Below are 11,444 nucleotides of genomic sequence, written 5' to 3'. Positions count from 1 at the left end.
TGGTTTGGCAGTGGCTGGGATAGGGGGCCACCTGGCCTCTCCACACAGAGTGGGTACTGACCCCTGAAATGCCGCGCACTCAAAGGGGTCCTTCCCCTGTCATGAGGGCGAAGAAATCCAAACGAAAAAAGACCCGACACCTGTAATCATGCGCCATGCGTCTATGCTTTCGCTACCCTCTCTTGCTCTTCTCTTGTTCCCCTCGCTATGTTCCCATTTTTTCTTTTCCGGCAAACACTTCAGCAAAAAAAAGAGGAAAAAGGAAGAAGAGAACTCTGAGAGGTGGCTGGGAGTGGGAAACAGCTCTTTCAACGCGGCCTCCCTCCCTGTCGTCTCCATCCCTGCTGCCCATACATCATTTTCTTTGTCTCTCTTTGTATCGCGCTAACTCTGAGAGCCGCCCATTCCACTTTTAATGAGCTCGTATAGAAAGCGTCGGCGTCGCCGCTCATCGGCGTGCGCAGCCCTGTATATTTCCTTCTGATGTGCGGGTTCTCTTTCAAAATGTGGAGCAGAAGGATGCATCTGTGTGCGCATATGTAAATTAGTGTTTTGTTTTCTGTGTTAATATGCGGGATAGTGGAGGATAGAATGTACAGCGATCAGATCCGAACATGTGCGTCCGCCTTGACGGAAGAGAGAGGAAGGAGAAGGAGCGGAAACACAGGGACAGGCCTTATAGACAGAGGAAACACCTCAAAAGACAATGTCCCGGCATCTAGAATACTAGAAACACCCACACTTCTTCTCGCGATATAGCACTCGGCCACGAACACGTCAACAAATAGAAGCTCACAGCCACAGTTCACATACGTCTGTTACACCACGGCGAAATCCTAGTCGCCTTGGACGAACCGCCTGAAGTTGAATTGGGCCATGCGTAAAACGGGAGCTTCTTCTCCTTCCTCGAGCCCTTTTCGGATACATGCTGCTTGATCGGCGCTAGAAGGGCCTGGACACAAACACACACACACACACACAGCGAAAAGAAAAGGAGAACGAAGGCGAAAGGAGGAGGTAGAAATGGGGAGAGCAAAGACGAACAAAAACCTACTGACATATGCACACCAACACCTATACACAGGGGACAAGGAAGAGGAACACTGCGCACCGCCTTCCTTTCCTGGCGCTCTCACAGAACCTTGTCCCGACAAGCCCCCCCCCTCACCTTTTCCCTCTCCTGTCCTCGGCGCAGTATGAGCATCTCCGCACGCAAACAAAAAAAAAGGAGAAATAGAACTCTTGTGCAGGTGCTCGCGTACCACCATCACCGACATCTGATCCATTCCATCCTCATCGAGGGCGCTTTTGTGTCTGGCAGACAACAATGACAAAAAAGAGGGAAAAACCACGAATAATGAAAGAAAACCCCCATCAGCTGCTGTGCTTTCGACTGCGGAGACAGTGCATACGCGTGCTAGAGAGGCGGTCATTGAGCACGCGGCGCCTGGTCTTCCTGCCCCTCTGTTGCTCCGCTAGCTCTCTTACGCAGATCGTAAGGAAAAAACGGATTGGCTTGACGGGTCGAGAGGATTGCTATGTTTCGCGTCAAAAATTGTCTCCAGCTTCACCAGAGATGATGCTGCGGCATTGCCGGAAAGCAGAGGATGCATGAGAAGATCGCCAGCTCCCCAGCGCCGCTCAGGGTCAAGTTGGAAGCACTTCTCCAAAAAATCGATCAAGACCGGGTTTTGCGGCACCCTCGTCAAGTAGTCCACCGTGGATGTCATCTCACCCAGCAGCGATGAGTTCTCCATGAAGGGGGTCGGGCACGCAAACAGCTCGCACACAAGGCAGCCGATAGACCATATGTCGCAGCTCAGTGAGTGGGGGTCACCCTTGTAGACCTCCGGGGCCATGTACCGGAATGTGCCTCGCACCTCTTTGCCCGCATTGCCCTGAATTGCAGTACCAAAATCGGTCAACTTCACCGTCTCACCCTTTAGAAGAATGTTCTGGGGTTTGACATCTCGATGAGCGATGCCTCGACTGTGCAAGTAAGCAATGGCGGTCAGGACTTGCCGAATGATCTGCACGACGGACAGGTGGGCCGGCTTTTGCCGCCGTCCTACAATGATGTCTGTTAGAGAGGCCTCGCACAGCTCCATGAACAAGCTTACGTTGTTGTCCTTGCGCTCGCAGTGGAAGTAGTGCACAATGTTGGGGTGGTTCAGACTGCACATGATGGAGACCTCGTTCAGCAACGTGCTAATCGACGACTCGACGTTCTGCGAGAAGTAGAACATCTTCACCGCCATCTTGCCGCCGGTGAGATCGCTAGTCGCCTCGTACACAGCACCGTACGACCCGCGCCCGAGCAGCTTGCCGCGCGTCCATGGTGAGTCCTGCCGCAGCGTGAGAATTCGCTCACGCTCTTCGCGGGCGGAGATGGCGTTCTTCTTCATGGACACCGCCTTGCCAACCTCCAAGATGAGCTGCTGCACGTCCCGTCGCACAAGCGGCATGCAGATCGCGTGCTGCACATCGGCTGGAACTGGCATCTGGGCATCGATCAGCGGAATCACCATGGCCCCGTGGTCGTTGTTCATAAGAAGATCACGGGACGAGCTGAGCCACTCGCTGTCGCAAATAATCACATCTACATCACACGGGCGGGCAGACAAGCGTTTCTCGAGGTCGCTGCGCTCGCGCACGCTGGCGAGAGAGACAAACATTGTCTTGAGCAAGATAAGGGACAAGTTGTGTTGATCCACCATGTTCGTGATGGCGGTCACCACGTTCACCGTGCAGTTGATGATGGCCCTGGCCTGCGTGATCTGCAGCGCCTGGTCGGAGTTAGGGTTGGCATCGCCCTCGTCGCCGTCGTCCAAGATCGGTGCCACTTGGCATGGAAAATGCAGCACCACGCGCTCCTCGAGAAGGTACACGCTTCCTGCCGTGCTGCGCAACAGCTGCTCCAGCTGTTGCTCCAGCTGCGCCTGATCCCACGGCCGGCACTTGGGGCCCAGCAGCACGGTCACGGCCAGCGAAAAGACGTTGCCTGTCAAGTTCAGCATCTGTAGAGTCACCGTGCAGCGGCCATTGGCTAGCCCGACGACGGTCCCAAATGTCTTGGCAACGTCTGGGTTGACGCATAGCGTGGGCGGAAACAGCGGGTCCACAATCACCTCATGCAGCCCGATCCGCTGACCCAAGGCGCGACCCAGCAGCTGCTCCACGCTTGTCCAGTCCCAGTCAGACTCCATCTCCCGCGCGAGGGTTTCCACGTGGTTTGCCAGACCGTTCTTGACAAAGCGGCTCAGGGAGTTGACGAGAGTGGAATCTTCGTGCGACAGAGAGGAGCGCTCCGATAAGAAGGACAAGGCACCGATTGTCTCGCTCACTTGATAGTTGTGCATATAAATGCGGTACTCTCTTAAGTTATCGAGCGAGTTCGCGCAGATCAGCACATTACCGATGGGCTTGCTGTCGCAGTTCAGAATTGGTGCCACCACGGTGCTGAGCGTTGTTGGGGCTGCGGTGAGGGAGCGGAGCTTGATCTTAAGTAGATTTCCGCGACGCGTATTCTTGATAAGGGAGCACACATCCTCGTCGTTGAAGCACTGGACAAGCTCGTTCAGCGGCTTGCCGATGCACCCGTCTTGCAAGAACCCCGTCATCACCTCCGCCGCGTTATTCCACCATGTAATCTGGTAGTTGCTATCGAAGGCAATCATCACCACCTGTGCATTCAGCTGCTTGCCCTCGATGTACCCAATTCTGTTCTCACCGCCGTAGGGGATGGTGTAGTAGCCTGTCTTGGTCTCACGACCCATCTCTAGCCGCTTCGTCCCACTGTCCCGCGGCCCGTCCTTTCCCCGTGGTTTGAAGGACGGCTCTTGCAAAGAATTTAGCAGGATGTCAGACGGTGACCCGCCGGCGATCAAGTACTCGTGGAATAGCTGCGAGTACAATATGTGCAAGGAGCGCACCGCAGTAAAGAAGTTGAAGGAGACGAGGGATGCAGAGAGGACAAGAAGCACGCAAGCGACACAGCCGACGGCCAGCCCACTCGCCAGTGGAGCCTGCAAGGCTGGTATGATGACTAGAGCACTGCAAGAAAAGATGACTATGAGACCGAAGGAAATCATGCTGAATGCATACGGCGCCGAACCGAACGCGACCAGCTCGCGCCGCACCTTCCTACCCAAGGAAAAGCGAACGCGGCAGCGATTCATATGATCGGAGCACTCCCTCGCCAGCGACAGGGACCGCTTGCGCCACAAGAGTGCTTGTGGGCCAATGTCCACCTTGTTCTCGAGGAAGACATGGCGCAGCTGATCAATGAGTTTAGGAAGCTCCTTGTCCTCCGTCTCCGTGCCGGAGACTTCGTCAAAATGTCGAAATGTGCTGGGAGGCACGCGCCCTAGAATAAGCAGGCGCTGCTGAATCGTGAGGTGCAGAATATCTGCACGAGTTTTGGACTCCGGCGGCGGGGACGGCTCCGCACAAATCGTCTCGACCGCGTCGAAGTATGCATCGAGGAGGGCCGGCAGGCAGAAGATAACGCGAATTACATACTCCTCGTCATCCTCAGAGGCGAGGATAGGATGCGCTAGCATCCTCAAAGCTGAAGCAAGTGTTTTTCGTTGGCTTCTGGCTCTTGGCTATATAGTTTGTTACTTCCTTTCCCTGAAGCAACCTCTTTCCCTGCTTTGCTAACGGTATTGCATAAGGAAGGCAAAGACGAAGTAGAGTGAAAGAAGCGGAGAGAAGAGCACAAAAGAAATTGCCATACACCAATGTGAGCAGCAGGAACAAGCACGGAAGTACAAAATAAGAAACACAATTTGACCACCGTTGTTGTTTTCAATGAGACCGCGCGCACTGCTCACAAGAAAGGGGCACAGCCAACCAACGAAAGGGCAGAAAGGTGAGGAAAGGGATGTGAGAGAGACAGCCGAAGGCGACAGCAAACCCTTCATGAGCCTCGTCGAGGAAGCAGCGATACCGAGATGCAGAACCAACACTGAAGAGCAAGTGGATTCGTGCAGCAGGCCAAGAAAGCTGCTCAAGTCACCAGTATGAGCTACGACTCTGGGTGAATACTGTGAGCACCACAAGACAGAAGTCATCACGGTGCAGCAGCCGACAACTTTTTGACATCGCATGGACGATGTCGAACAGAGCACGCCCGGCCCATACGCAAGTACATGTGCGCGCGGCTCGTCCGGCATTATTGGAGGCCATTGAGAAATGAGCCTCGAGCACGCGTCCAGCCTTTGCTGTCTCAGGTGTGTGAGCTGCCCCCCCCCTCAATAATAAAAGAGCCGCGTATCGATGGTGCCGGCACTTTAGAGTTTGTACCCCCCACCCACACACACACACTAGTGTCGCACTAAAATACCAGCTTCTTCTCTTTTTGCTGCTTGGCTTGAAAGCTGTGTCTACACACAGGAGAACGGACAGCATGCAAACACCGAAAAGGAGAGTGCGCGCCCGCTAGCTGGCAACCCCCCTCCCCCATTTCGGCAGCTCACAACAAAAAAGAGACGCAAGAGGCTGTGCAGCGTTCCAGAGAAAAGGTGGCGGAGAGCCGGAAAAAAAAGAACCGAAGATGCAAGAAAGGTGTAGTTTACATAAATAAGCGTCCTGCTCCCCGCTTCTCCCTTCCTGTGTGAGGGGCAACTGAACATGTGAGGCAATGGGGACAAGGGGTGAGGAATCGGTGCAAGCTCCACCGGCGTTTTGTGTCAGCTTGCGCCGGGTGGGGAAGTTTAAAGAGGTGCGAATACGCAGCAATATCACCTGCCCGTTTGGACGATCGCGTTCGGTTCCCGCTTCCACCTCAGGACTTGCCGCTTGAAACACGGCTTTGCATTTTCCGTGCCTTCAGCTTGTGCGCCGATGCGGACGACGAGGAGCGCTTCGAGCTTGCACTCGCACTGCGAAACCCTGGGATATCAAGCGCGGACTTCGACCCACGCGTGCCCTTAGTTTTCTTCCCACCTCCCTTTTTCCTCGCCTGCGATCGGCTCCTTCCACTAGCACGCGCCGAAGGAGGCCGCTTGCTCCCCTTGCGACGCCTCGATCTGCGAAGCGATGAGCTGTGGTGGGTTCGCCCGGCTGTGCTTCGCCGCTTCTTCATATTCGCGTTTATGGAGCTGCTGTGCGGCTGCGCTCTGGCAGCAAGTTGCCTGTCTAGCGAAGTGAGCAGCAGGTCTGCAGGAAGCTCGGGCCTTGCAGCAAACTCGCTATCATCTGGCTGGCAGCGATCGAGCACCGGAAGCAGCGTCACCAAGTCTGCCGAGGAGCGCGCTCGCGGCGCACCGAGAGATGGAAGCAGCTCGTCTCTCGAACCTCCTAGCCGCCCGCCACCGGCCAAACGCTGGCTGGCCGCATCGAGTCCGTACGTCTCGCGATGGCTGACGTAGTGCGTAACAAGGTTGCCCACCCTTGACCCGACGTTGTAGGCGCCATTCTCGTACCGCACAAGCGAGGCATCTGCGTAGCAGGGCACCACCGCCCGCATCGCGTCGTCAAGCACTTCGTCCTCTTCAGAAGTGTCTCCGTCAAATAAGTTTGTCTGCACATGAGACCTGCCAACGTTGTATTGGCGTCTCCCCTCTCGTACCACTCGCGGCACATCAGTGAGTAAAGTGGAGAAGGTGCGACTGCTACGGTTATGCGGGAGTGGGCAGTGACGCTCACCCGTCAGCGATGCACGAATGGACGTGAGACTCTGCTCCTGCTCGAAAGCATAGCTGAGACGCTTATGCGAGGCTGAGGCGTGCAGCTCGCTGCTGCTGCTTTGCCTACTGCCACTGAGAACATCCTCCTCGATGCCCACGCTGCCGCCGTCGCCACCTCGGTTAGCTGCAGCTTTCAGCTCATAGTCGCGTGCAAAATGAGCCGGATCCGCTAAGCCTCGCTCTTGAAGCTTCAAGATGAGACTCTTCACGTCCTTGCACAGCAGGGGCTCGCTCACGTTCACGAGCTCCCACGTAGTCTCCCCGTGAACCCTAACCTTGCGAACCATCAGAGAGACGCAGCTGCTGCTGGGCGTGCCGTAAATACACAGCGGCACCAGGCAGAGCGGCGTCGAGCTCCTCGGCCGCCTCACCATGTAGAACACATTGCGCTCGCGGCTCAAGCACGTGTCCTCTGAGAACAATGTTGCAGAAACGAGAAACCCGGCGCACATGTCGAGGCGACGCAGATTCACCTCAACGCCGTCCGCGGCTGCCATGGCAACGGGTCCGTTGCTCGTGGCGGTGCGACTGACAAGGACGCCGGAATCCTCGTCGAACGCGTCATCCTCTCCGTCTCCCAAGGACACTCCTTTGGGTCCGGTAATGTTGAAGTTGCAGTAGCCACCTGTGGCCGGCTCCGTTCCCAGCACGACAAGGTGCGGTTTGTGGTGAAGCCCCTTGGAATCAGTGGTGGTGCGCCCCGTGGTAACGTAGTCCATTTTAGCCAGCTCATCGTAGAAAATGCACACCGCCGTGTCAAAAAAGAGCGGGGCATTCGCGACTATGTCGGCCAGCGCTCCCACTTCGTTCCCTCCGCCCATCGCCCTCGATGCGAAAGGGGCCACAGTCGGATCATCGGCGTCGACCGCCCCGCTGGCATCCCTCCGCCCCAACGCAGAAGGACGCAAGATTGAGTACCCGGTAGCGCCTTTCTTTTCGGCGGGCCCTGCATCATTCCCCGTTGATGAGGTCGGTATTTTTGACTTGCTGGTGGCGATGTTGACGCCGGTTGCGTGGTTTATGGACTCTTGAGAAGAGTCTCCCACAGGCGAACTGTCAGTTACCTCCGCTTTCAGCGCGGAGGCTTTTGCCGCTTTGGCGCGATCGTGGTGCCTCGGGCGGAACAGCACAATCTCAAACTCGGAAGACTTGCAGCTGAGAGCTATCGACTCGCCGGGGCGCAGCACCCGTGCATGGATTTCCACCTTCTTTACCATTGACGTCACCAACTCAAAGGTGCGACAAAGCACGTCAGAGGCAAAGAAGATTAGTAACTATGGTGTGATTAAGTGTGTCGGAAGGAGGTAGGGTGTTGTTTTTCCCGCCGGTCATCGGATTCGCGGCGTCCCAGAACATGTGAAATGCAGGTGTGCGATGGAAGTCAGTGTGGGAACAGGACTCAAGTGCGAAAGAGAAGCAGGAGAGCATTGCAAAAAGTGGTTTTTTTCAGAGTCGCCACTCGGTGGCACGATATCGTATCATAAAAGTCAACCACTTACGCGTGCAGAATGTGTTGAGCACGGGAGTTCGTAAGTCGCCTCAACATTTCTCATACGTGTCCTACCTCTTTGTCCTCTCTCACTTCCTCCTTGGGAACTTAGCCGTTCGCTGGCCTTCCCAATGGCATGTTCATTGCTTGAGGTCCATTGCGCCGTGACAGTGGTAATGGTACAGTGAAAGGCGGCACAGTCATTATGAGCTGCACGCGCTTGAGCAGAATCTAAAAGGATAAAAAGCACCAACCACGGCTGATTCTTTGCTTGTACTCCGCGTTGCAACGTGAGTCAATCAAAACTGGAGCCGCTAACGTATTGATGAAACGATTGGGCAAGGCGCACGAGTGATGGAGCCTTGAAGAGATTCCAGAATAGGTAAACAGCCGAGCCGTGAAGTGAATCCCGTCGCTTCAAAGTCCCGACTTTCTCTGCTGGAGCCTTCGCACACGCTTGCTCACCAATCCGATGTTGTGCTCCAACATTCTCCGTTCTCGCTGCCAAATGCGCTCGACATCCTCGTCATTGAGTCGATCCACGACCTCCCAGGAAAGCGGCTCTTCAACGCTCAACAAACTGGCGGACAGCACCGTGTTTGAGAGGCACAGGTCAGTGTCTTGAGCCCTAGCTGACAGGACAGTGCTGAGCTCCGTGAGAGCTGCTTCGTGTCGGCGAAGCTGCTCGAGGCGCTCGCGCCTGAACGCTTCCTCCAGCACTAAAAGAGACAGTGAGCCTTCTGCGATAGTGGAAGCGAGTAAACGCTCCTGCCGCTGCGTTTCTATGGCGGACAAGCCCTCAGGCAGCTGTGCTGGGAGAGGTGTGTCTGTCATGCCGCTTCGTGTCTACAATACCATGTACGCCGCTTGAGTACTCACCAGCACAGGGTAAAGATCTTCCCGTCTCCGAGGCAGCTCACCAGGACATGGTGCTGTTCCGACTGCACTGGCAAGAGAGTGTGTATGGGCGAATTCATGAGGATCAAGGTTGCAAACGACGACAAAGGTGGTAAACATGATTCATGAAATGCGTGACAGAAACATATGAGGAATAAAGGAAACATTTCCCTGCACATTTGATGAGACGTCGACTCCGCTCTTGCTCACTCAGTCTCTCCTCTCCCATGAATTCCCGATGTGTCCGTCTCAAGCAGTGAGACCAGTGTCGAGAGTTGTTGACAGCTCGCGTGCAGAGTGGACAAACGGAGTTCCGCGCTCACTGACAACCACTAAATGCGTTGATGACTAAATAATTTGCGCAACTGTTTTTCTTTCGCTTTTTTTTGAGGGTACGGCTAAGCTGAAAATCGGATGGATGTGGAAAGGGGCTGGAAGAGCGGATAACCTCAGAAGAACGTTAGCATGAGCACCAAGGGAACCCTTTTCGACTATCGTATCTCTCTGGGCCGCCTCACTTTCGTGAACTCAACCTCATTTGCGGGAAAATAGAACGAAACAAAAAAAAATGTTACCGACATGACAACCAATACAAAGTAGTCCTACATTCCTATGATATTTTGTATGGGGAGTGACAGAGGGTGCCGCTTCCCGTGATAATTTGATAATGAAAGTGCGGAAGCAAACGGAAAAAAAAAAGCTCTTGCACTTCTTTTTTTTTGTCTTTCCTTGACACAGACTGCAAACACAGCTTGTTTTCGTGGCTTAGTTGATGACCTTGTTACCGTCCTTGTAGCTTTCCAGACGCTCGATGACAGCGGGCGTCTGGAACACGTGGTCCGGAATCTCGGCGCCGCGGTACAGCGACTCCAGCAGCGAGGCAGCGCCGCGGGGAGTAGCCTCCCACTTCATCGTCTCTAAAAGAGACTTGGCGAGATACTCGACTAGCTCCATGTGTGGAATCACCACCTTGGAGTAGTCGTCATCAGGGTCGGCGAATGCGTCCAGCTTGCAGCCATCCATCTCTACCTTCAGCTGACCACCCTTGTCATCGAGAATAGGGTACGCCATCAGGCTGTAGCACTTCAGTAGGCGATGGGGATCACCGAGATGCGGTGGGAGAAAAACGCGAATAAATGTCTTGTTTTCCTTCGACACCTCACCGAGGCGGCGGAGCACATCGGCGTCGCGAGGGTCCATCGTGGAGGCGTACTGAGTGCGAATCCGGTCGTTCACTTCCGGCTTGCGCAGCATGCTGCTGTATATGGTGTCCAGTGCAGCATTGTCCCAGCCCTTACCGAAGAAGGTACGGGCAAACGGCACCACGGCCAGAGTAGGGATGCTGAAGCGCTTCATTCTATCGGGCGAAATCTAAAAGAGAGCGTCAGTGTCAATGTGTGTTGGGAAAAAAAGGAGATGAGAGCAGTAACACAGAATGGGCGCGCCTCGAGATGTTGCAGCTCATGCAGTCGCACGGAGAAACAGCTGCCATAAGCTGCGCGAACTCGGTGTCATGAAAAGCCGGAGTCACGACAAAAAGACCGATGAGAGGAAAAGGTGAACGGCAGGCGGCAGTAGCAACAGCAGCCTCACTTCATTTTATGAGAAAGCATATTTACTCGGTATCTTTGTTTGTCGTCCTGTAGCCGCTAGTTCGCGCATGTCTTTTGCAGCCCAACACGGAAGGGAATGAAGCCAAGGGAAAAAAGCATGATGCGCCGCCGCGCCGGCAAAGCACCTTGCACACGCACAAAAGCTCGAACGTAAGTAAGAGCTTTAGCCGTCTTAATGAAAATACTCCCTAGAGAGCAAGAGATGAAGAGCAACGAACCAATGCAATTCCGACCAAGGGAAGGGAGAGGCAAGAAAAAATAGAGTGACACAACGCACCGCTTCCACGAAGAATAACTTTTAAATAGATGTCATCGCGCTAAGCGATCCAGCGAACAGCATGACCTCTTAACTATTTGACGAAAGCCAAATCAGAAAAAATCACTGAATATGAAAGAACAGCACTCTGCTGTTAGGTCCACCTTCCTTTTTCCACAAGCACGGACCCTGGTGTGGCTCCGCCGCCTTCATGCGACCCGTCGATGTCGGCAGTAGCTTCTCACGTCCGGCAGAGCCGCGCTCGCGCACAACACGGCTGCAGAGGCTCACGTTCGGGTCTAGTAGGAAGTCGAACAGAGTCCCGGGCCACGACTTGGTACGGTGCAGATCAACGTAGAACTCCGGTGCAATAGTATTCAGCTTCCCTATTCGTGTCCATGGAATGTTTGGAAAGTCGTGGTGCTCAACATGATAGCCGACATTCCACATTAGCCAGTTCAGCGGGCCGTAGTACGAGAATGTCTCTTGCCCACCGT

General features: G+C 54.6%; 3 protein-coding genes across 3 annotated transcripts; all 3 read right to left on the bottom strand.

Annotated features, from left to right (window-relative positions):
* Positions 1–1,484: 1,484 nt before the first annotated feature.
* LDBPK_261710 (protein kinase, putative) lies at positions 1,485–4,562 on the bottom strand (the record flags this gene model as incomplete). The annotated part of the gene is made up of 1 exon (XM_003861709.1): positions 1,485–4,562. The coding sequence occupies one exon, from the start codon at positions 4,560–4,562 to the stop codon at positions 1,485–1,487; it is 3,078 nt and encodes a 1,025-aa protein (XP_003861757.1).
* Positions 4,563–5,788: 1,226 nt separating this feature from the next.
* On the bottom strand, positions 5,789–7,909 carry LDBPK_261700 (hypothetical protein, conserved; the record flags this gene model as incomplete). Its single annotated transcript, XM_003861708.1, has 1 exon — positions 5,789–7,909. The coding sequence occupies one exon, from the start codon at positions 7,907–7,909 to the stop codon at positions 5,789–5,791; it is 2,121 nt and encodes a 706-aa protein (XP_003861756.1).
* A 1,934-nt stretch (positions 7,910–9,843) lies between these two features.
* LDBPK_261690 (cytochrome c oxidase subunit V, putative) lies at positions 9,844–10,434 on the bottom strand (the record flags this gene model as incomplete). Its single annotated transcript, XM_003861707.1, has 1 exon — positions 9,844–10,434. The coding sequence occupies one exon, from the start codon at positions 10,432–10,434 to the stop codon at positions 9,844–9,846; it is 591 nt and encodes a 196-aa protein (XP_003861755.1).
* Positions 10,435–11,444: the final 1,010 nt, after the last annotated feature.

This window comes from Leishmania donovani, chromosome 26 (assembly GCF_000227135.1).
Source record: "Leishmania donovani BPK282A1 complete genome, chromosome 26".
Taxonomy (NCBI): Eukaryota; Euglenozoa; class Kinetoplastea; order Trypanosomatida; family Trypanosomatidae; genus Leishmania; species Leishmania donovani.
The sequence above is the reverse complement of the archived record's forward strand: the minus strand, read 5'-3'. Positions and strand labels throughout refer to the sequence as shown.